The sequence below is a fragment of the Toxorhynchites rutilus genome, chromosome 3 (assembly GCF_029784135.1).
Source record: "Toxorhynchites rutilus septentrionalis strain SRP chromosome 3, ASM2978413v1, whole genome shotgun sequence".
NCBI lineage: Eukaryota > Metazoa > Arthropoda > Insecta > Diptera > Culicidae > Toxorhynchites > Toxorhynchites rutilus.
This window is the reverse complement of record NC_073746.1, coordinates 289,461,640-289,488,648: the sequence shown is the minus strand read 5'-3', so window position 1 is coordinate 289,488,648 and position 27,009 is coordinate 289,461,640. Positions and strand designations below refer to the sequence as shown.

Sequence of the window (27,009 nt, the reverse complement as noted above, 5' to 3'; positions counted from 1 at the left end):
TCTGCTGTCAATAGAGAGCTGTGCTCACATCAAGGTAGGAAGGTATACGTAATACATTTGGATTGGTACACGAAACATTGGTGTCGTCACTAATTGCGATGAATATGAAGTTTTGACGTAGGACTACGTCTTTCAGTAAGGGTGTCAAATCTGAAAATAGGCCGCGTTTTTATGAAATTACTAGCTGACCTGGCGAACTTCGTCCCGCCTAAAATTATTTTTTATATGAATTCTTTCGAATATTTACTAGCAGGACTTTACATTGATTGATTTTCTTATTTGCCCTTCACGATTACCTTTTGCTATAAATTTCCTAACACTTCTACCAAAACACGTCATTATAATATAAATTTATTTTCAGACACAATTTTCGCTCAAAATTCCTGATTCACTTGCAAATAACATGTTTCTCCGTTACATGAATTACATGTTTGATACAGAAAAGTAAATATTTATCTGTATTTTTTTTTCAAAGCGCTCATGGGAATATGGGATTTTTTTTTAATTTTCCCTCAAAGTTTTTTAAAAATTTCTATTTTATTCCTCACCAGAAACTTTGAGGGGAATACAACAAAATAAAAACGAATCAAATCGGACGATCCGTTGTTCGGGTTCTCGGACTTTGCCACACATTTGGCGAAAATTTCCAGATTTTTCTCCCCGTAACATTTATATAGATGTTAACTTTAATAACGGTTTTCACTACACATGAATTTTGATGATTTGCATACCATTCGAATCAGAGATCCTTTAAAATTGAGGGGCTTAGAATGAAAAGGGTGTAAGTGATTTGATCGATTTCTCTACATCAACTCTCTCTTTTGGTCATAAGTTAGCTGTAAATACATTCCCAGCTGTATTTGACAATGTGGAAGATAAGTCAGAACTTCATCTATCGGATTGTATAGCAAACTTAAATTGGAACGTTTTTGCAGTTGAGTTATTAACTAAATAAAAAGTTGATGAAGAGAAATCGATCAAGTCACTTACACTCCTTGCATTCTGAGCCCCTCACTGCTTACAGCAAAATTTCTAAGCCGATTCTCCACAGGCTTCATGGTTTTGAAGTCTGTGTTGGGGAAACATCCATCCATTCTAGCGACCGTACCTCAATCGTTGCGCAATCGTAACTGAGTGGATTTCCGAGCGGCATTCGCTTATATACCGATTGGTATGATTTCAATAGCCTGTTTTGAAAACAATTTTAGGGCTATTGAAACAAATTTTTGGATAAAAAAGTCACAGGAGGGTTGTGTCCGTGACACGACCGCATAGTTGACGTAGGATTCCGTTAGGCTATCTGTTGATTTTGGATATGTTTGAAGAATTACATCGTTAAATTCTTTGATAATGATTTGGTGGCCCTGAAAATGGCCGTTTCGTTTGGTTGTTGGGTATTGTTTGTTCACTCCACCGGTGTTGGTAAACAGTCGTTGGATGGTGCGTATCAGATAAAAGTTACCGAAGTGAAACGAGATATGATGAAAACCACCCTCTGTGATCCTAGACGAGATGCCTCCTATCTTATGTATGGATGAAATAAAGAAAAAAAAAAACACATCAATGTCGATTAAAAAAGATAATAACCAATACCGGACACAACTATCAATTATTCTCGTCAGTAAATAAACTAGCAATTTTTCTCGTCAGTCATTTTACTTTTAGTAGTATGGGGGAGCGAGTTGAGCAGCATACGGGAGTGGACGTGTGTTTTCTTACTCCGCGATGTCTCCTCTGTGTGCTTGCTTCTTCTGTCGTTTAAGTGTTTTATAAAACGTGAAACCAATGAAAGTGTTCTATTTATTAAGCTAAGCTGAAAACCAGTGGAGTTTGGTTGAATTCGTTGGAGTGATTGTGGAAATAAGTATGCACAGTAACGCATCAAATCGGGTGAAGCCATTTTTTTAGCTTGCATTTGTCTCCGATCGTTATGCTCCTAATTTTTTTTCACTCTTCGCCGCTCCCAAGTGTCGTGCTCTCCGTTTCGCAATTTACTCTTAGTCGGTGTGCTTTTGATTTCGTATAGTGCTTTCAGCCGTCGCGCTCCCGGATTCCCAATGAGCTTTCAATCGTTTCGCTCTCGGTTACGCACAGTGCTCTCAATTGTCGCGTTCTCGATTGTGGGTATCGCAATGCGAATTTTTAGTGCCGCAGTGAATGTATCACTCACCACAAAAGGAATCGCTGACATGTGAAGACCTAGGATAGCAGATAAGTTTTCTATCTAACGATAGCACCCCTCTCTCATACACATACATATTGAATTTGCATTTTTTTTTCACACATCTACAGGTAACATGTGAAGTAGTTTCATTAATTCATCAGTTCATTTGTCTCATTCAAGAATTCATAACTTTGAATTCTGGAAATCAGATATTGAATGTCGTATTTCGAACATCGTATTTCATTTCAGATATCATAATCAGGTACTGGTTAGCAACGGCAAAACAAACGCGTAGTATAAAATTGAATATGTTTGCATATTGATCAGGCCCTGTGTTATTCGTGCAAAGTAGTGTAGGTTTGATGCTTACTGTGTGTTGCGAGTGATTTCAGTTTTTGGATGTTAGGATCAAGACTTATATAATTCAGACTTTTGCCTTATGTAATTCTTCGATTTATTAATTAATTAATTCTTCAACCCTTTATTAAGTTTCAAATCACAAATCATATGGTTCAATATAACGGAATATATGGTGGGTCGATTGGTTACAGAGGTTCTCTAGGTTGCAATCTCGGGTTTCCCGCAGAAGGCCCTCCGCCGTCGCGATTAGATTCCTAATCGTGACGGCGAGTGATGTCATTGCAAGGGGCCTGATGGGGTGACCGGGCGGGCTCGATTGTTACTAGAGAGGTTTTTTTTCGGTGACCTTCTCAGGTTTTCCAAAAATAACCAAATTAAAGTTGCGATACAGAGAGCCTGATTACGAGCGTCACTTCACGGTGAGAGCGAGAAGATTTATATGCAAGGTTTCATACACTTCATCTCGTTTTCGCCGTGGGGTGATGTTCGTGATCAGGCCCGAAGTAGGCGTGATGAACAGCGAAACATATCGCCGAGTCGATTGGCCTTGGAGGAGTTCTCTCGGTTACCTTCTCAGGTTTCCCAAAGTTATTTTTCTGCGATGAAATTTCGACTAAAAAGATGCGTTAAATAATCAAATAACAATAGCTGGTCCAATAAATTGTTTAGACTTTCCTTCTCAGGTAACCTAAAGATAATCTCTGCTACGCGTTGTGACACATGAAGTTTTTGTTTCGTCAAGTAGTCAATAGTTCGCGTTTACATAATCACATCACTTACCGCAGTGAATCCTGATTTTTCTTAACCATTCCCACTAACAACTATCCCTTCCATGATAAACGCTAGGGAACCACGCTATAGAGGCGACCCTTCTGGCCTTCGGGCGGCGAATATCATACTAACATTCCTTCCCTTCCCCTGGTGACTGTAAGGACGTGGCCGGCGTCGTTATTGACCATTTAAAGCTCGAATTACCGAAAATTGCACAACGAGAACGATTTGCTAGTCCCAAGCGTCATTCTGTGTGTTCTTTGTGCAATTTGGTTGGTTCAGGTTAATCACGGAGAGCAACTACGAATTGTACAGTCTACCCAAGCTCAAGCTCAGTCATTTTACTTTTAGTAGTAGTTTTCTTTTATAACTTTTACTTTCTGAGTGTATATTCAACCCAATGCGAATTTTAACGGGACTAGCAGCATTCAATACTATATGTAGAGCATATGGGAAATCACTTTTTCTAATATTTCTTCACTTTTCCAATTTTTCTCGCCGTATAAACATTCCCTGGGTGAAAATAAACACAACAACACAGACAGCTTAAACCAAACGACCCGTTCTCAAGCGGGCACACTTCTTCTTGAACGGCGTTAACGTTCTCTGTGGAACTTTTGCCGTCTCAACGTATGCATTAACTAGCGTCATTTATTAATACTTAATTGAGATTTCTTAAGCCAAATAACACGCCTTGAATGTATTCCGATGGCAAGCTCTAGAATACGGGTGACCACAGTTCAAGTCGAAGAAAATTTCTTTGACGAAAAATCCTCCGGCCAGAACGGGAATCGAACCCGAACACCCGGCATGATAATGTTAGACGCTAATCAGTCGGTCACGGGTGCACTCTCGAGCGGGAACACACCTTGGGTTTCATTTATGAAAATTGAAATAAATCGTTTCATATATCGTGTCATTTTTAACACAACTGCTAGCAACTGCTAGCAGTTCCAAATTTAAATTTTAATTGCTAGAATTAATCGTATCACTCACCTTACTTGCAATATAAAAATGCCCCCGACTTACATATATTTGCAATGCCGATTTCCCCCGGGCACCTTGTTTTAGATGTCTCTGTTAGGGAACACATCTCGGTACGAACAAAAATTCCCCCTACTTTCATGTATTCGCAATGTCGGTTTCTTCCGTGCAGCTTGGTTTTGATGTCTCTCTAAGGGACCCGTCGCATGTGTCGTCAATTTCGACCAATCAGAAGTAGGTATTTCCGTTAGGATAGGGGTTGAGTTTTTTCATTTATTCGATAGTTAGTTTCATGACATATATTGACGTAGGACTACGTCTTTCATTTCTATACCGGGGTGTAAAATCAAAGTTTCGAAAACGAAAGCGTTACGCCGGAGACCGAGATTTTGAGCGTTAATAGCTCCTAAACAACTGAACGAAATGGTATGATGAACACTTCATTCGAAAGATAAAATGTCTACGCGTTATATACTTGTTACTTTTTGATCCAAAAACTTGTTTCAATAGTCTTAAAATTGCTTTCAAAACAGGCTATTGAAATCACCAATCGGTATATAAGCGAGCGGCGCTCGGAAATCCACTCAGTTCTAATTGAACAGCGATTGGAGCATGTTGTCGCTGTTGCGGTGAAGCTCTTTATTTATCATGAAAGCGCGGATGAACGGTGTCACCAAGAGCCTGTTTGTGCACCCTAGGCCAGAAGGGAATCTATCAGGAGGAGAGTGATGCCACAAACGGTTCCCTGGGAAGACATCGCTACACACACATACACGCGCGGCTATTAACAGGTGGTTATCGAGTTGGCATTAACCAATGGTGGGCTTCCAGTATCGAGGAAAATGTGGAAATATCTAATCGTTACTGAAAATAATCTGCCAGTTCCTTTGGGAATTTTCAAAATATATTCATGTGAAAAAGTTTAATTGAATGTTTTCTATCCATGTAACACTGTGACCAAATACATTTGGTTTTGTGGTTTTTCAATCAATCGCAATTAACAGGATAGCTTCAGAAGATTATTCTTCCCCATCAGTAGGATATTTCCGTATCCAATATTGTATGCGCCCGCAATCGATTATTGCTCAGTCGCCGAAAGTTCCGAGCTCAGATAGTTCATTCCCCTCGAGTTTGCCTTCCAAATTGCCATCGTAAACCACACCTTCTCTCGATTCAATCACACACAAAAAGCATACTTAAGCGATATTCTGGTGGTGAGACACATTCATTTTTCGTGAGGACATCGACAAGACAACATCGTTGCCTAACGTGCTGGAGGAGGTGGACGGCGAAGGATCGACACATACACGCGCAGAACTCTTTCCGTTAGGATGCCATTCAGCATCGAGAAAGTTCCGGAAAGATCTAATCATTGCTGGAAAATAATCTGCCAGTTCCTCTGGGAATTTTCAAAATATATTCATGTGAAAGAGTTTAATTGAATGTTTTCTATCCATGTTACACTGTGACCAAATATGTTTCAATCAAGTGCTATTAATAGGTGGTTATCGAGTTGGCATTAACCACTGGTGGGCTTCCAGTATCGAGGAAAATGTGGAAATATCTAATCGTTACTGAAAATAATCTGCCAGTTCCTTTGGGAATTTTCAAAATATATTCATGTGAAAGAGTTTAATTGAATGTTTTCTATCCATGTAACACTGTGACCAAATACATTTGGTTTTGTGGTTTTTCAATCAATCGCAATTAACAGGATAGCTTCAGAAGATTATTCTTCCCCATCAGTAGGATATTTCCGTATCCAATATTGTATGCGCCCGCAATCGATTATTGCTCAGTCGCCGAAAGTTCCGAGCTCAGAGAGTTCATTCCCCTCTAGTTTGCCTTCCAAATTGCCATCGTAAACCACACCTTCTCTCGAGTCAATCACACACAAAAAGCATACTTAAGCGATATTCTGGTGGTGAGACACATTCATTTTTCGTGAGGACATCGACAAGACAACATCGTTGCCTAACGTGCTGGAGGAGGTGGACGGCGAAGGATCGACACATACACGCGCAGAACTCTTTCCGTTAGGATGCCATTCAGCATCGGGAAAGTTCCGGAAAGATCTAATCATTGCTGGAAAATAATCTGCTAGTTCCTCTGGGAATTTTCAAAATATATTCATGTGAAAGAGTTTAATTGAATGTTTTCTATCCATGTAACACTGTGACCAAATATATTTCAATCAAGTGCTATTAACAGGTGGTTATCGAGTTGGCATTAACCACTGGTGGGCTTCCAGTATCAAGGAAAATGTGGAAATAACTAATCGTTACTGAAAATAATCTGCCAGTTCCTCTGGGAATTTTCAAAATATATTCATGTGAAAGAGTTTAATTGAATGTTTTCTATCCATGTAACACTGTGACCAAATATATTTCAATCAAGTGCTATTAACAGGTGGTTATTGAGTTGGCATTAACCACTGGTGGGCTTCCAGTATCAAGGAAAATGTGGAAATAACTAATCGTTACTGAAAATAATCTGCCAGTTCCTCTGGGAATTTTCAAAATATATTCATGTGAAAGAGTTTAATTGAATGTTTTCTATCCATGTAACACTGTGACCAAATATGTTTCAATCAAGTGCTATTAACAGGTGGTTATCGAGTTGGCATTAACCACTGGTGGGCTTCCAGTATCGAGGAAAATGTGGAAATATCTAATCGTTACTGAAAATAATCTGCCAGTTCCTTTGGGAATTTTCAAAATATATTCATGTGAAAAAGTTTAATTGAATGTTTTCTATCCATGTAACACTGTGACCAAATACATTTGGTTTTGTGGTTTTTCAATCAATCGCAATCAACAGGATAGCTTCTGAAGATTATTCTTCCCCATCAGTAGGATATTTCCGTATCCAATATTGGATGCATAAAACCTTGTGGCTCCAACGTAACGCTCTCGTTTTCGAAGTTCTCCAAATATTCATTCATTCAGAATGAATTCAGATTCAACTTCAAACAAATGATCTCTAAATCAACGATAGTCCTACGTGACCCTTGCGGTTTTACCATAGATATAACCCACTTCCTGTTTTATTTTCTTCAATATAAAAAATTGTTATGGAGTGCCGAAATCGATTGACGCAAAAATTTCATCAATCCATCATGAAATGACTGAGCAATAAGCGTTTGAAATTGGACAATTTTCACGATGTGCTCGATTTTCGATTTTCAATTTGTACCCCAATATGTTCCTGAAAGACGTAATCCTACGTCAAAAAGTAACAAGCATATAACGCGTTGACATTTTATCTTTCGAATGAAGTGTTTATCACACCATTTCGTTCAGTTGTTTAGGAGCTATTAACGGTCAAAATCTCGTTCTCCGGCGTAACGCTTTCGTTTTCGAAACTTTGAACTTACACCCCAGTATAGAAATGAAAGACGTAGTCCTACGTCAAAACAGTTGGTAGGTTACGGCGGATGCAAAAGAACCTCCCATCCGAGCTTCCGGAGCTTCTGGCGCGTCACCAAAGAAGTGTGTGGCCTGGCGTTGTCCTGATGGAAGACAATGCGACCTCTGTTTATCAAAAATGGCCTCTTCTTCATGAGTGCTACCTTCAAGCGGTCCAGTTGTTGGCAGTACAGGTCCGAATTGAGCGTTTGGCCATAGGGAAGCAGCTCATAATAGATTATTCCTTGACAATCCCACCAAACACACAGCAGAACCTTCCTGGCCGTTAATGAGGGCTTGGCCACCGTCTGAACCGCTTCAGCGGGCTTCGACCACGACCGTTTGCGCTTCACGTTGTCGTAAGTGACCCACTTTTCATCGCCAGTCACCATCCGCTTCAGAAACGGGTCGATTTTGTTGCGATTCAGCAGCGATTCACATGCGTCGATACGGTCAAAGATGTTTTTTTGCATCAACGTGTGTGGCACCCATACCATCCAAGCTTCTTCAAATGGTTAATAACGGTTTGATGACTTATCCCCAGCTCTTGGCCGATGCTACGGCCGCTACTATGCCGGTCTTTCTCGGCTAATTCAGCGATTTTGTCGCAATTTTCGACGACAGGCCTTCCGCAGCGTGGCGCATCTTCGACGACCTCTACACCAGAACGAAAACGTTGAAACCATCGTTGTGCGGTGGAAATGGAAACTGTATCGGGTCCATAAACTGCACAAATTTTATTGGCAGCTTGAGATGCATTTTTGCCTTTGTCATAGTAGTACTGTAAAATATGTCGGATTTTCTCTTTATTTTGCTCCATATTTGCGACACTATAACTCACGAACGACTTAACCAAACAAAACACTGTCAAGGACTATAAAAATTCCTTTCCAACAAGCTATAGTATGACTCGATACAATGAATACAAGTCAAAAGTAAACAATTTGATGATTACAAATGTTTCCCCCCACAACGCAACAAGCAATCTTGTTGCCTACATACGCCGATAATAAGCATTTATCAGTGGGCAGAATCAATGATCTCGGAATGATCACAGTGAATATCTTGGATGTCTATTCTCCCCAAAGGTTTGACGAGAGACTGGACCAAAAGGTTAAACGTTGATAGAGATTTTATTAGATTGATGTTCAGGTGGTTGTCCAATTATTTCGTGCTCCACTCACGTTCTATCGTGTAGGACTTAGGGCTACCAACAATTTAGGTAATTGTGCTCCAGGATATTATGATATCAAGCATGTTGTTTGGTAATGTAAAAAATGCAATTAAAGTGGTTGCTGATTTATACTTATCTATGGTGGTTAGATTCTAGATTCTTAAACCAACCTTAACCTTAAACCAACTGCTACCATACAAATGAAACACAAATTTCTGCATTACTCGAAAATTAATAAATTAATCAAGCAAATGGAACCAAATTTTGCATGTGAAGGTTTTAGGGTGCAATAAATGATTCTATGGTGGATAGATACTCCTCCCCCCTCTCTTAGGTGGGGCTGCCATACAAATGAAACACAAATTTCTGCATAACTCGAGAACATCGAAGAAGAGAAAGCCTTCTGTATCAAAGTGTGTAACGACAAAGATGGTGGCTGTATCGCACCTGGAATTTCCGCGCCAGTGTGTATTTGGAAGACTATCCAGAATTTCGAAATACAGCCATTCACTTCGTTTATTTAGATACAACATTATGGTATGTGCTGGGGTTCACTCCCGCCTCAGGCGTATCATATAGGCAAAAGTGTTTATAGTTTGAGTGTGGAGTTGGCTGATACACGAATCAAACGCAGCGATCTTGAACGGGCAATGAGAGAAGAGAGAGGAAATATTGTGATTGAGGCTACAATTCCACCTCGATTGTTCGCAGAGATATTTGCATTAATCGGCAAGAAGTATTACTACGTATCTATTACAATACATCATCAAACACATTTTTCGTATAATATATTTTCACAACTTGCGAAAATATGCGTTACTATCTACAAAGAATACATATGTGATACAGAAAAATCAATTTTCATTCATAATTTTTATTTTAATACAGGGTCTTTCAGATTAAACGCTCACGCAACAAATTCGAATAACTTCTGCAAAAGTGAACCGGTTTTTATATAAAAAAAAACGAAAATAAAGCTTATTTTAGGACATTTTCGATGTGGCCAAAATTCTTCATGCACAACTCTAATATTACGACTTCGATGCTTTTGAAAATCCGAGTTATTTCTCCTTTAAGTTCCTCCAAATTTTGTGACTTATTAACATAGCAACGGTCCTTCACATACCCCCCCCCCCCAACAGGTAGTCGACGACGAGAAATGTTGAAATTCTAACTATAAGATGACACAGTTTCATTAAGGCTTCGGTTGCTCGAGTAATGAGATTTCACTAAAAATACACGTTCTTGTAAATTGTACATCTTGACACTAAAAACCATACGATCAGACTGAACGAGTGACCGAATATTATCGTCCCAAAGTGGGGAATGCAGTGTTACCATCGACGGACCGAAAAAAAAAATATAAGGAGCTATTCGATTTTTTCCACGTGAGCGTTTATCTGAAAGATCCTGTAGTATGTTCAATCCACCAGAAAATTCATTATTGTTTTGTTGCTTCTCAAACTAGGAAAACGTTGCTAAATGTCGTAAATGTGGACGGTGGAGATGGAACAAACACCTGTGAGCGTGTGTACGTCAACTGGAAAATGATCACCACGACAACTGTTAAAGCTATAACATTAAAAATAAAAATAACGCTTGCGATGCTAACTTGTTATCCTCGTGCTTGTCGTGTTGTTCTCGAGAGGGGATGATTGAATCATGACTCAACCATCTAAAACCACTAAAATATTCTTCTGAAAGGCTGTTTCAAAAATTAAGGTGTATTCTAAAACGATATCCGAAATGTTGAACAAGTGGATTGAATTATGTAATTCCGTCGAACATGCGGTCGTGTATTATACTTATGACAGACATACAGCTGTACTTGCGTTGTACTTCGAAAGTTGTATGTCTGTCACCATGTAGAGCGCTAGAACCATGCAAGCAACTCGGTACAATCGCTGTACCTGTACCGACCTATTTTACCGCTGTACATGGCTACAGTTGTACTGTGCGCAGCGCCATAGACGATTAGTGGTGGGTAGCATGAACAAAACGAATCAAAACATTTGGTATACAATCTTTTCATTGACTTTCTCTTGAGTTAATAACTCAGATTGGAAACATATTTGTTGTGTTCGATAGTTTAGACGCTAAATAAAAACCTTTTTCATTGAAATATTGGTGAAAATACAATGCCATAAATTCAAACTTCTGATTGTCAGTCTGACATGCGGTACAATGTACAACCAAAGTATGTGTGTCATGCTATCGTGGTACCTGTTCAACGCTGTACACGTACAGCGCTAGTACAGTTGTATGTCTGTCCATGGTATTAGGCACAACCCCTTACAATTTTTTCTAAGAGTTCCAGATGCCGACACCGTACTTGTGTCATCGAGGATAGTTTTTGTCTGTACTGAATAGACATACACCTGGTGCCACCTTGTGGTTAATAGCTAATACTAGTATGTTAAGATTTTCTCCCTTATTCTGCGCCGCGAATGATGTGAACAAAGTTAATCGTATTTTCCTGGAAGTCATCATACGTTTTAGCTCATATTTTATACCCAAGCGGATGACAAAAAATGAAACGATTTCAAATCTTATCTAATGACAAGTACGCCATCTCACTTTATTCGTCGTGAAGACTTGGGGAGTTTATGAGAAATTTTTAGATCAATCAGTCAAGCAAAGTAAAGAGTGTAAGAATGTTGATGATATTTGGATCTTGTAATGGTTGTAATGCTGTTCATATCAAACGTATTTAAATGCTATTACAAAATACTGATTGTATGATTGATCGCTTGTCATGTAATTACACGAACTCATTGGAATATTACCAAGAAGTGCAACATCGTTTCACTATTATTGATAGGGGCCTACGTTTTTTGCATGAATTTGAAAGAAAGGAGATTATAATTCACGGAATTTGAAATTTAAGCTGAAAATTGTTATCACATTTGTTTAACGTTCTAAAAATAATCCGAGCCTGGTGTCGATGTCTGGTTCTAATGTGATTTCACGCGTGCCATAATCACACGATTTTCAATGGCAGTTTGGCTATCACAACACACTAAAATCCCTATCACTTTAACACACATTTTTTGTTGGTAACCTAAATACGAAGAAATATACTTGCATCAAAATTTGATTGTGCCGAAAACGGTTCTATAAAAGCAACTCGTTCTTCTGAACTTATGTTTACTTTCTCGCATACGCTTCATCAGAGACATTCTACGAAAACAATAATCAAAAAGTAAGTGTTATCAGTGTGAACTTGACCTTGGCATTATTGGTGATTGTGCAATCTTTGCCTCCAGATGAAGTTCCTGTGGCTGCTGAGTTTCCTGCTGGTTCTCGTTGGAGTCCTGGCCCACAGTCCAGCTTGTCCAACTGGATTCAGCCGCCAGGCAAACAACTGTGTCGCCAAACGACCGATTCGCGGAGAGTGTCCTAAAGGATCAAAATACAACGCTGGGTTGAACTTGTGTGTGCACCACTGAGAGCAAGCTACTGTTGATGTCTCGAATTTAATTGAACACCGTTAAAATTTTTCTCTGAATCCTTGAATTATTTGTATTTTTCGTAAATATATATTGTATTGTATTTTCGTGTTGCATCACTGAATGGGATGTTTTTTTTCAATGTGCATCACATCACATACACAAACGTGATGGGTGTAAATCTCGAAAACTCTCCAATGCACTATAAAAGAGCTCTGTTGGTTAAAATCCGCATTCAGTGCATCATTTTATATAAACCGAGTGCTCTCATTTGCCACCAATCGTAAGTCTTATCTTCACGTAACAGTCTGCTTGGAGTTAGAATCAGCGTTGTTTTGCTCCTCAGATGAAATTCCTGTGGGTGCTTACCTTCCTGATGGCTATGCTTGCGGGAGCGCTGGCCAGCTCATCAGAGTGTCCTGCCGGATTTACGCGAAAAGAGACTAATTGCGTAGCCCGACGTCCAGTGCATGGGGAATGCCCCAAGGAATCCAAGTACAACGCGGGATTGAACCTGTGCGTGTATAACTGACGCGGAAGTGAATTATTTTCTGTTGCCTAGGGTGAATATATGTCCACTTGTTGAAATATATTTCCAACATCTGTGTTTTGAAGTAATGTAACCTTATCGAATACAACGCGTTAGGTGACTGTCCAATCACATAAGTGTGTTTGTGTTGTGTACATTTCTTAAAGTTTGTATATTCCGAGACTCGAAGAATCAAGCAAAAAACATTTGAATAATTAAAATTTCGATAGAATTTTCATTTCACTGTGTCCTCGAATGCAAAACATATTATCATTTAAATAACCGCCAAGGGAACACTTGTACTATTCCATTTTTTGGAGTTGTTTTTTGAGTTTCGAATTCTTTCCTAATGTTGGATTTAGCTGCTCAAGAGTTTACACAAAGATGATCTTCAGCGAAACCCACGAGAGAAAAAAACCAGATATTTTTCCTGCAAAATGTGACATTGAATTCAGACATCAATACCACACTCCTCCACAATTCGTTGTCTGCAATTGGAAGTCTGAACGGCAAATGTTCAAACGCATCCGAAATTTACTCGGAATTTTCCAATTGAACTTTGAGACGTATGACCGTATGCTTGCATATAGCGTGGCAAGAGCTAATACAAGTAAGGGTAAGACAGATAAGGTTAAAATTTATTATTAGAGTTACAATTTATATACGTATGATTACGTCTTTCTTTGATGGTGTTAAATCAGAATACATGTTACGCTATTATGAAATAATTTAGACATTATTAAGACTGTTTGCTGTGACAGGGTTTTGATGAACTGTATACTAATCGAATCTGAATTCCATTAAGTTTGCATTGATTACAATTCACAGTCCGTAAATAATTTAAATTGACAAAAAATAGGAAGCAGAAACGTAGTTGGGTTAGTATAAACAAACAAGGAGAGGAAAACATTTGCGACTTAACCTCCAACCTTTTACAAATATTATGCTATCACTAGAGTATAGTATAGACGAATTTCATGCCAACCCGACTGGCTATTGGCAGCACCATCTTAGATTGCAGTGATACGTTGTGGGTGTAAAGACATTGGTCATTTGAGCAACTTTGATACTTGAAATATTCGAAAAAGAATTAGACTACTTTTTACCATTTCCATTTTAGGATGGTTCGAAACACCAACTTTTGCCACTTTTTTCCTTAAAAGATTTTTTTTTAAAATGCATGACTTCCGAACTTTTGGACCGATTGAGATGATTGACATATCAAATTAAAGCTAATGAGCTATTCTTCTTTGAAAAAAACATTAAGGCAAATGATTTTGGTTTGTCCAGTGGAAAATATGATCATGGTTTGCTCACTTTTTTTCACTTTTGTGTCCTGTGTCAATTCGAATATTCGAATGTTTCAAAATATATAAATAAAATTGTCTTTTTCATGATTTACAGTAGTTTTATAGTATACTAGCTAACCCGGCAAACTTCGTCCCGCCCATTTACTCGATTAATTCTCGAGTAATGCAGAAATTTGTGTTTTATTTGTATGGCAGCCACCCCTAAGAGAGGGGGGAGGGGTATCTAACCACCATAGAAACATTCATTGCATCCTAAAGTTTCCATATGCCTAATTTGGTTTAATTTGCTTGATTAATTCTCGGGTAATGCAAAAATTTGTGTTTCATTTGTACGGCAGCCCCCTCTAAGAGAGGGGGAAGGAGTATCTTAACACCATAGAAACATTTATTGCATCCTAAAACCTCCACATGCCAAATTTGGTTTCATTTGCTTGATTAATTCTCGAGTAATGCAGAAATTTGTGTTTCATTTGTATGGCAGCCCCCCCTTTGAGTGGGGGAAGGACTGTCTAACCATCATAGAAACATTTATTGCACCCTAAAACTTTCACATGCCAACTTTGGTTTCGTTTGATTGATTAATTTCCGAGTAATAAAAAAATTGTGTTTCATTTGTATGGCAGCCCCCTCTAAGAGAGGGTGAAGGAGTATCTTATCACCATAGAAACATTTATTGCATCCTAAAACCTCCACATGCCAAATTTGGTGTCGTTTGCTTGATTAATTCTCGAGTAATGCAGAAATTTGTGTTTCATTTGTATGGCAGCCCACCCTTTGAGTGGGGGAAGGACTGTCTAACCATCATAGAAACATTTATTGCACCCTAAAACTTTCACATGCCAACTTTGGTTTCGTTTGCTTGGTTAATTTCCGAGTAATGCAGAAATTTGTGTTTCATTTGTATGGCAGCCCACCCTTAGAGAGGGGGGAGGGGTCTCAAAATATCACAAAAACCTTCCCCGGCCCCAAAAACCCCTACATACCAATTTTCATGTCGATCGGTTCAGTAGTTTCCGAGTCTATAAGAATCAGACAGACAGACAGACATCACTCCATTTATATATATATAGATAGATTTTCACGGAATCACATGTTTTAAAGGATTATAAAATACACCTTCTATTTGTTTCAATGCGCCCCTCATTCGAGCTAGCTTCTAATCGATCACTAGATGATTATTTGGCACGTATTCAGACCTTTTCTGGATTATAACACTTACATATATTGTAAACATCATGCTTGCATACCATTTGTATCAGATTTACATAGCTAAACCATTAAATTAACGCATTCTGATGAACTCAATTCTGATCATGATTTGTCTAATTCAATAATGTTGTTTTGTCCACATGATTTCTATGGCAAACGCTTAGCGCGCTGCAGTTTGTTTATTGTGTCCTTCGCGCATAGCAGAAATAGATTTTCTCTGTGTTGAGTGTGTTGAGGGTAACACTTTTAAAATGCCCAAGAAAAGGCAATATTCTGAAGAAAGACTAAGCTATGAATGGTTCAATATGATGATAGATAAATGCAACATCTACTTGAGAATTCAAATGTTTTCATTCAAAAATGGTGATTTCTAAAACCGGACAAACCATGATCATATTTTGGGCAAACCATGATCAGAGGTGGTCAAACCATGATCATAATTCCTCTTTAAGGAAAATCGTTTGAAAACATAAAAATCTAAATAATTTCAACACCTTATGGTAGTATTAGCAACAAGAAACTTCGGGCTTTTCAACAAACCCCAAACCCAAACGTATTGATTATGTGTGATTTTCATGAAAGAAAAAGCGTAAAAACACCCCAAATCGGACAAACAAAGATCATTTACCCTACATTTGTAACAAAATAGGATAGCTTTTGACTAGAGAGCACTATCTCTCTCTCTCTCTCTCTCTCTCTCTCTCTCTCTCTCTATATATATATATATATATATATATATATATATATATATATATATATATATATATATATTATATAAATGTTCTATTCGTTTGTGTACGCGTCAAAAACTCGAAAAATACGGAACCGATTCAGATAATCGACATATTAAATTGATTGAAGCCAATAAGCTAGTGTTCTATAAAAAACTATAACACTTGCGAACAAATTGAATTCTAGTCGCATAGATCTAGTCTAAAGGGTGTGTCACATCAAATTGCATCACGGAAAAAACGCTGTAGAAATTCGCCCAGTAGACCGATCCTTTTGAAAATTTTAGACAGTAAAATAAAAACTATTAAACAACTTTTGGCATTTTCTTTCATAACTCAAAAACGATAAAACTCACATCGCTGGAGAACTCATTTTTCAATAGAAAATACAAAAAAATATATAGCGCTCTCTATCTTCAACCATGCAAACTATACAAAAACCAATACAACGAAAACAAAAAGTCGCAGAAGGGTTGTGTCCGAGACACGACCGCATAGTTGACATAGGATTCCTTTAGGCTATCTGTTGATTTTGGATATTTTTGAAGAATTACATCGTTAAACTCTTTGATAAAGATTTGTTGACTCTGAAAAGGGCAATTTTGTTTGGTTTTTGGGTATTGTTTGTTCACTCCACCAGTTTTTACCGAGTAATGATGACAGAAGTATGGTAAACAGTCGTTGAATGGTGCGTATCAGATAGAAGATGCCAAAGTTGAATGAGATATGATGAAAACCGCCTTCTGTGACCCTAGACGAGATGCCTGCTGTGTTATGTATGGAGGCAATAAAGAAAAAAAACTCACCAATGTAATCTATATATATATATATATATATATATATATATATATATATATATATATATATATATATATATATATGTATATATATATATATATATATATATATATATATATATATATATATATATATATATATAAATCTCGTGTCACGGTGTTTGTTACCGAACTCCTCCGAAACGGCTCGACCGATTTTGATGAAATTATACTAAAAATACTTGGTAGGTATGAGAATAGGTTGTAAACTATATATGATACCGGTAGGATACCGATAACCATACATTTAATACCGAATAGGGTGGCTCTATGCAGAAAAAAAGATCTGGATATTTTTTTTCTCAAAAATTTGACTTCATACCGTACATATAACCTTCAATTGTGACCCCAATTCCCTATTTTTAATTGCGATTTTATTATTTTTGTGTCAAAAATATTCTAATAATTTAACCGTTGTTCGTTTTTTCAACAGAACGAATTCATTTAAGTTGTTCAATGACTGATGGCGTAACGCCCGCTTCATTGAACATCCATCTACAAATACACAAGTAACATCAATTCATCTAAGGCAGGGAGCATCTCCGACGAGCTGGAAGCCTTTTTGAATGAGCACAATGAGTTATCGAAATTCTTCGAATCACATTTGCTCGGATTACAAAATGACAATCACGCTATTGCCATCAACCCTGATAAAACATCAGCTGGAGAACACGTGTGTAGATCCAAAGCACAAGCGCTGCTGGAATCATGATAGCACGGTGACACGAGAAATTTAATGCGAAGAAAAAACAATAATCTGGAATTCATCGTTGACACACACCATTCATACGACCCTCGCTATGTTCTTCTTCAATGGCACTAACGTTCCCAATGTTTGCCTTCTCAACGTAGTACTACTTGCGTTATTTTTATTAGTAAATAGTTGAGATTTCTATGACGAACAATACGCCTTGAATGTATTCTGGAGTGGCAAGCTCAAGAATACGCGTGACTACAGTGCAAGTCAGAAGGGTTTCTTTAACGGAAAATCTCTTACATAAACATTAGACCAACGAGACCCCGTCACAGATACTTAATTCATTATGAACATCATTTCTCATTTTGATTTAATATTCATGAACATGCGACGAAACAAACAGAAGGCGCGCTCTAAGGATTTTTATGTTTATCATATGGTGATTTGACATGGTCAAGAAACGCCAATTCAAGATATCGTAAGCTGTGCCAACAATTTATGGTCGACATATACGCGAAGGTAGAGATTGAACGACTGCAATTCTTACTACACAATCAACAAAAGCGGTGCGAGGAATAATACATTCACTTGCGAGACACTACCATGAGCAACGCCGACACAGCATTGTCATGACATTGCGCGTGTGTTCAAACACAAAATGAAGTTCGATCGTATTCGTCCCCACAAATTGTTGGCTGTATTCTGTTGAATGGAAAAAGCGCAATTTTGCATTCTATTCGAGCTCAAGTCCAATCGAGTTGAGCAAATGTAACAACCGTGCCACGCAATTCGACGTAAACAACATTGGTCTCCATGTTCCATTTCTATGAAGCAAAAATAGTAATGGTTTTTCGGGTGGAATAAACACGCAAAACTTAGCATTCAAACACATTCAAAACAAATTTAGCATCCAAACGAAATCGAATAATAATTTTCATTCAGATTTCAACAATTTAGAATTATTTCCGGAATTATGCCGATCAGATAGAGAGTAAATTGAACCACAAATACGGATGACTTATTTTGACCATTGTTTCGCGACAAGGCGAACGAATTTAAGAGTATAAAAGTCGATTTCGATTGAATTGTAAAATCCGATCACTCATATGCATATATGAATATTGAGTTCTACAAATCGGTGAAGAGTAATAAAAACATCCATGAATAAAGGAAGCAATATGGCTGTGTTCCAAACTTAGATTACCGATGTGAATACTCCGCGAATGACAACGATAAAGTAACGCGATTTCAAACAGGCCGATTAATCAGCTCCATTGAAGTTAGCTGGCGTATCGCTGTTTTCCAATTTATGAACGAGACCAAGCTGTTATAAACTAAGCTATTTTTTTTTCCAATTCGTTTATTTGTAAGGCTCAATCGCATAAGCTTTGCGGAGCCGCTAACTCAAGTTTTGTTTATACAAAAATTTCATCTTAAATCTATGTTAAGTAGGTTTCGACCGATTACTCGCGGTTTACTCGAGGTTAGAGGGGCAACAATTTTTGTGGGACGGGTCAGGTTAGGGATATGGATATGAGGTATCATTGTCTCAACCAAGGGTTGCCGCACGCACTGTAGCATTGTGCATAATGACCAGGGATAGCATCTGGTGTTCGACTAGCTGTCGAGGGTGGGCGACGGTGAGATGAGGGGACAAGACAAGACAAACTAATAACGAAAAAGAGAAAAAACACAAAAGCATTAAATTCTTATACTAGACCGTTTCACAAACATATAGATCAACTGCATATAGCAGATGTCGCGAGTTCCCAACACGTCTCTAACAGGAACATAGGGTTGTCTTCCTTGGACCTCAAGGGCATTCAAAAGGTACTCTCTGGCTGCGTAATTATCCGTACATTGCCAAACTGCGTGATCGATGTCATCGTAACCGTTTCCACACCGACAGACATTGTTTTGAACAAGATTTATTCTGTGGAGGTGCACATCTAGCGAGTAGTGGTTGGACATAAGTCTACTCATTACACGAATGAAGTCACGACTTACGTCCAAACCTTTGAACCACGCTCTCGAAGAAACATTTGGAATAATTGAATATAACCACCGCCCAAGACTTCCCAATCGGTTTGCCAACTCAAGAGGGAACTCTGACGCAGTAATTGGAAAAATTCATCGTATGAAATATGTCTATCAAACAATTCGCCTTCCTGGGCACCCACCTTTGCTAGTGTGTCCGCCTTCTCATTGCCAGGAATTGAGCAATGAGAGGTAACCCATACAAAGGTTATCTTATAAGATCTTTCGATCAGTGCACTTATCTGCAGCCTCACTTTTGTGAGGAAATAAGATGGGTGCCTACTAGTTCTCATCGACTGGAGAGCCTCAAGCGAACTGAGACTATCCGAGAAAATGAAGTAATGGTCTGCAGGCTTGTTGGAGATCATCCCCAATGCGTAGTCGATTGCTGCCAGCTCAGCAACATAAACGGAACAAGGTTCCTGCAGTTTACGGAAGGCGCTCGAATTTTCATTGAAAACACCGAAGCCAGTGGATCCATTGAGGCGAGACCCATCAGTGAAGTATCTTTTCATGCAATTGACTTTTGAGTACTTTCGGTTAAAAATACGGGGAATGTAAGTTGATCGAAGCTGATCTGAGATTCCAAGTATTGCTTGTTTCATCGACAGATCGTATTCAATTGAGGAACTGCTGATGGTGAAATGAGCACGGTCTGGAGTAAACGATGGAAGACAGATATCTGACGAAATATAGTGGTGGTAAATTCTCATAAACCGAGATTGTATATTTAGACGAAGAATTTTTTCAAAGTTTTCAATCAAAAGTGTGTTCGTGACTCCGCATTTCACCAGTATTCTGAGAGAAAGTTCCCAGAATCGGTTCTGTAGAGGAGTTACTCCTGCCAGAACCTCGAGACTCATGTTATGCCTTGAGTGCATACAGCCAAGAGCTATACGCAGACAATGATATTGAATTCGTTCCAGTTTTAGAAGGTGACTTTTAGCTGCTGAGAGAAAGCAGAAAGAGCCATACTCCAGAATGGATAGAATAGTTGTTTTATAAAGTGTTATGAGATCTCCCGGATTAGCTCCCCACCACGTGCCGCAAATCGAGCGGAGGAAGTTGACCCTCTTTTGACATTTTTGCTTCAAATACGTAATGTGAGTATTCCAAGTGCATTTTGAATCAAACCAGACACCAATGTACTTGAAAGTCAATGATTGGGTAATGTTTCTGCCCAAAAGCTTAAGTTGCAATTGGGCTGGGAACCGCTTTCGAGTAAACACTACCAGTTCGGTTTTCTGCGGCGAGAATTCGATCCCTAAGTTCCTTGCCCAAGAAGACAAGTTATCTAAGGAATTTTGCAATGGTCTTTGCAAATTTTCGGCATGGAGACCTCTGACGGAAACCACACCATCATCTGCAAGCTGTCAAGCTGTCTGTGCATTGTTCTGCCAAACAACTGTCAATATCTTTCACATAAAAATTATAAAGAAGGGGGCTCAGACATGAGCCTTGGGGTAGACCCATATAACTATTTCTGGAAGTTGTCAGTTGTCCAAGGGTGAAGTTCATTCGCTTTTCTGACAACAAATTGTACAAAAAGTTATTCAAAATTCCAGGAAGTCCACATCTGTCCAGATTGTCTGACAGAATTTCTATGGTAACCGAATCAAAAGCTCCCTTAATATCCAAGAATACTGAAGCCAATTGCTCCTTGTGCGCAAAGGCCAGTTGAATATCTGTAGAAAGCAACGCTAGACAATCGTTTGTTCCTTTGCTCTTGCGAAACCCAAATTGTGTACTTGATAGCAAATTATTTGTCTCGATCCATTGATCGAGTCTTCGAAGGATCATTTTCTCCAACAATTTTCTAATGCACGAGAGCATAGCAATCGGACGGTATGAGTTATGGTCAGACGCTGGTTTGCCAGGCTTTTGAATTGCTATTACTTTGACCAGTCTCCATTCGGGTGGCACAATGTTGTTTTCTAGTAGGGTATTGAATAAGTCTAGCAAGCGTCTTTTCGCGATATCGGGAAGATTTTTTAGAAGAACGAATTTAATCATATCGCTTCCGGGTGAAGAGTTGTTCGATGAAAGAAGAGCCATAGAAAATTCCAGCATTGAGAATGGTCCGTCCAGAGGTCCACTGCTCGGATACGTTGCTCGAAGAGTATGTTGGGCTGGAACTGAGTCTGGACAGACCTTTTTCGCGAAATCGAATATCCATCGGTTGGAGTATTCTTCACTCTCGTTGGTAGATGAGCGGTTACGCATGTTGCGAGCTACCCTACACAAGGTGCGTATTGAGGTTTCACGAGAAAGACCTTCAATGAAATTGCGCCAGTAACCGCGTTTTTTTGCTTTAATTAATTGTTTCAGCTGTATTTCAAGCTTTGAATATTCCTCGAAGTGTGTGGATGTTCCATGTCTACGAAAAGCTTTGAAAGCATCAGATTTTTTCAAATACAATTTTGTGCATTCATCGTCCCAGCCAGGAGTGGCTGGTTTTCTTTTAAACGGAGCACTTGGAACTTTTCTTTTTTGTGCTTCCAGTGAGCTTTTATACATCAAATCGACAAAGAATCGATATTCTTCCAATGGTGGAAGTATATCTATTGATTCGACACCGATTGTTACCGCCGTTGCAAATTTTTGCCAGTCGATGTTCCTTGTTAAATCAAATGGAACTCGAGATGGTTCAGTGGATTGCGGGCTACACTTGATTGATATACTGATTGGCAAGTGATCGCTACCATGGGGATCATTGATGACCTTCCACTGACAATCTAATGATAACGAGCTTGAGCAAAAAGAAAGGTCGAGACGACTTTCTCGAGCCGGAGGTTTTGGAATTCGTGTCGCTTCACCAGTGTTCAAGATAGTCAAGTTGAAATCGTCACATAAATCGTAAAAAATAGCCGCTCTGGCGTCATGATAAGGATCACCCCACCCAGTACCATGAGAGTTCATATCACCCAGAATTAGAACTGGGGATGAGAGAATCGAGACTAGATTCCAAAGATGACTACGGCTAATGTTAGTATTTGGAGGAACGTATACTGAAGCTATGCAAAGTTCTTTATTCTTTGCAGTTATTTGACACGCGACAATTTCGACGTCTGATAGAGCTGGGAGAGGAATTTTATAGAAAGAGTAGCACTTTTTGATCCCCAAAAGTACTCCTCCATAAGAATCATTTCTATCCAGGCGAATAATGTTAAAATCGTGGAAGTTGAGTTCAGTGTCAGAAGAAAGCCATGTTTCAGAGAGGGCAAATATATCACAATCATAATTTTGAAGTAAAAATTTGAACGAATCTAGTTTTGGCACTAGACTACGGCAGTTCCATTGTAGCACATTGATCATATCTTCTTCTACGCTAGGGGAATTATCCATCGAATGATATGATTGATGCAAGGAGGGGCCATGAAGCAGTCAATTGCTTAAGATAAGACTTTAAAGATGGAAGCAAGGCAGAAATAAAGTTTCTGAGGGGGTCTTTAAATAAACTAAGCTATGTTGAAAATCACATGCACGTATTTTCTAACAAGGAGACAGCAATACATGTTGATTTTCTATATTTCATTTTTTCTACTTTACGACAAACTTATATTACTTTTTTTCAGATGACGTTTAACTTTTAAGAGATCAAACATCTCAGTTACGTTAATGAAATACACCAAGAAACATCATATAACCTTTCGTTCAAATCATTTAATTCGTTTTTTTATCGGTCACATTCGATTTATTTTAAAGATCGTTAAAATATTCAAACACACTTACAATACATTAGTGTGTTTTATTCAACACCCGAAATATGCACTAGAAATAATTTATTTGGCAGAACAACGTTTGCCTGGTCAGCTAGTATAAGATAATTATCAATACCGAACACAATTACCAATTTTTCTCATCAGTAGAAACATGTTATTTGAATATAGAGAAATATATTTGAAATAGAAAAGGTAATTTTCTTCTATAATTTTTCCCAATTTTTTCAACCCAATGCGAATTTTAATTGGACCAACAACAATTAATACTATATGTAGAGCATATGAAAAATCACTTTTTCTAATATTTCTTCATTTTTCCAATTATTCTCGCCGTATAAACGTTCCTTGAAAACCCACCTGGAAGAAAACCTTACTTGTAATATAAAAATACCCCCGACCTGCATATACACCCAGGTTTTTTTACGCGGTTTTTTACGAGATTTTTTTTACGCGGATTTCCCAATTCTCGCGTAACTGTCGAAAAGGTCCTAAGTAACAAATGTAAACAAATCGAGTTAATAGATGCACACTATTAGTTCTCAATCAGTGAATGCATTGCAAAAACAATCGTTCAAGTATCTATCCTTCTCACCTTTTTATCACCGTTACAAAAAATGTCCAATGTACAGATGCGAATTTTGAGCACTCGACTGTTACTTCGGACGCTACTTTCCTCTGACGCTCGATACGTCCGATGTAACAAAGCAATCAAAACAACACGAAGTCGTACTTTGGTCATTTTGAGTTTTTGTTTTTATCGGGTGTTGATATCGTTTTTAGTACAACTCAACGAGTGATAACAATAATTATCTGCCTTTAGCACGAAGTGCAAATATTTGGATCGTTGTTCAGTAGTTGTTTTCAAATTCTCATCGTGCAACGTAATTTGTCCAATGTACAAAGCGGTCAGTCAAAACGTCCAATGTAACATTTCTCGCTCGGAGGCTTCAATTTCAAACTAAAATCACATAACAACAGTTACGATAGCTTTTTCAGAGTTATTATTGACTGTTAGTGGTAAAAGTAGTGATAAAGATCGATTGCTTTTGAAACAATTCGCGGACCAATGTTCCGGTCTTCAACTTTATTTTTCTCGAGTTGATGTGAATGTTACATAGGACCTTTTCAAAAGTTACGCGAGAATTAACGCTGTTTTTTACGCGGATTTTCCAATTAACGCCGTACCCGCGTAAAAAAACAGGAACTGGGTTATATCTATGGTATAACCGCAAGGGTGACGTAGGACTATCGTTGATTTAGAGATCATTTGTTTGAAGTTGAATCTGAATTCATTCTGAATGAATGAATATTTGGAGAACTTCGAAAACGAGAGCGTTACGTTGGAGGCACAAGGTTTTATGCATCCAATATTGGATACGGAAATATCCTACTGATGGGGAAGAATAATCTTCTGAAGCTATCCTGTTAATTGCGATTGATTGAAAAACCACAAAACCAAATGTATTTGGTCACAGTGTTACATGGATAGAAAACATTCAATTAAACTCTTTCACATGAATATATTTTGAAAATTCCCAAAGGAACTGGCAGATTATTTTCAGTAACGATTAGATATTTCCACATTTTCCTCGATACTGGAAGCCCACCAGTGGTTAATGCCAACTCGATAACCACCTGTTAATAGCACTTGATTGAAACATATTTGGTCACAGTGTTACATGGATAGAAAACATTCAATTAAACTCTTTCACATGAATATATTTTGAAAATTCCCAGAGGAACTGGCAGATTATTTTCAGTAACGATTAGATATTTCCACATTTTCCTCGATACTGGAAGCCCACCAGTGGTTAATGCCAACTCGATAACCACCTGTTAATAGCACTTGGTTGAAACATATTTGGTCACAGTGTAACCTGGATAGAAAACATTCAATTAAACTCTTTCACATGAATATATTTTGAAAATTCCCAAAGGAACTGGCAGATTATTTTCCAGCAATGATTAGATCTTTCCGGAACTTTCTCGATGCTGAATGGCATCCTAACGGAAAGAGTTCTGCGCGTGTATGTGTCGATCCTTCGCCGTCCACCTCCTCCAGCACGTTAGGCAACGATGTTGTCTTGTCGATGTCCTCACGAAAAATGAATGTGTCTCACCACCAGAATATCGCTTAAGTATGCTTTTTGTGTGTGATTGAATCGAGAGAAGGTGTGGTTTACGATGGCAATTTGGAAGGCAAACTAGAGGGGAATGAACTCTCTGAGCTCGGAACTTTCGGCGACTGAGCAATAATCGATTGCGGGCGCATACAATATTGGATACGGAAATATCCTACTGATGGGGAAGAATAATCTTCTGAAGCTATCCTGTTAATTGCGATTGATTGAAAAACCACAAAACCAAATGTATTTGGTCACAGTGTTACATGGATAGAAAACATTCAATTAAACTCTTTCACATGAATATATTTTGAAAATTTCCAAAGGAACTGGCAGATTATTTTCAGTAACGATTAGATATTTCCACATTTTCCTCGATACTGGAAGCCCACCAGTGGTTAATGCAAACTCGATAACCACCTGTTAATAGCACTTGATTGAAATATATTTGGTCACAGTGTAACATGGATAGAAAACTTCAATTAAACTCTTTCACATGAATATATTTTGAAAATTCCCAAAGGAACTGGCAGATTATTTTCCAGCAATGATTAGATCTTTCCGGAACTTTCTCGATGCTGAATGGCATCCTAACGGAAAGAGTTCTGCGCGTGTATGTGTCGATCCTTCGCCGTCCACCTCCTCCAGCACGTTAGGCAACGATGTTGTCTTGTCGATGTCCTCACGAAAAATGAATGTGTCTCACCACCAGAATATCGCTTAAGTATGCTTTTTGTGTGTGATTGAATCGAGAGAAGGTGTGGTTTACGATGGCAATTTGGAAGGCAAACTAGAGGGGAATGAACTCTCTGAGCTCGGAACTTTCGGCGACTGAGCAATAATCGATTGCGGGCGCATACAATATTGGATACGGAAATATCCTACTGATGGGGAAGAATAATCTTCTGAAGCTATCCTGTTAATTGCGATTGATTGAAAAACCACAAAACCAAATGTATTTGGTCACAGTGTTACATGGATAGAAAACATTCAATTAAACTCTTTCACATGAATATATTTTGAAAATTCCCAGAGGAACTGGCAGATTATTTTCAGTAACGATTAGATATTTCCACATTTTCCTCGATACTGGAAGCCCACCAGTGGTTAATGCCAACTCGATAACCACCTGTTAATAGCCGCGCGTGTATGTGTGTGTAGCGATGTCTTCCCAGGGAACCGTTTGTTGCATCACTCTCCTCCTGATAGATTCCCTTCTGGCCTAGGGTGCACAAACAGGCTCTTGGTGACACCTTTCATCCGCGCTTTCATGATAAATAAAGAGCTTCACCGCAACAGCGACAACATGCTCCAATCGCTGTTCAATTAGAACTGAGTGGATTTCCGAGCGCCGCTCGCTTATATACCGATTGGTGATTTCAATAGCCTGTTTTGAAAGCAATTTTAAGACTATTGAAACAAGTTTTTGGATTAAAAAGTAACAAGTATATAACGCGTAGACATTTTATCTTTCGAATGAAGTGTTTATCATACCATTTCGTTCAG

The 27,009-nt window shown here is 38.4% G+C and overlaps 1 protein-coding gene across 1 annotated transcript; it reads left to right on the top strand.

Annotated features, from left to right (window-relative positions):
• Nucleotides 1-11,911: 11,911 nt before the first annotated feature.
• On the top strand, nt 11,912-12,433 carry LOC129779588 (uncharacterized). Its single transcript, XM_055787151.1, has 2 exons — nt 11,912-12,062; nt 12,127-12,433. The coding sequence occupies exon 2, from the start codon at nt 12,127-12,129 to the stop codon at nt 12,307-12,309; it is 183 nt and encodes a 60-aa protein (XP_055643126.1). The 5' UTR covers nt 11,912-12,062; the 3' UTR covers nt 12,310-12,433.
• The last annotated feature ends 14,576 nt before the right edge of the window (nt 12,434-27,009 follow it).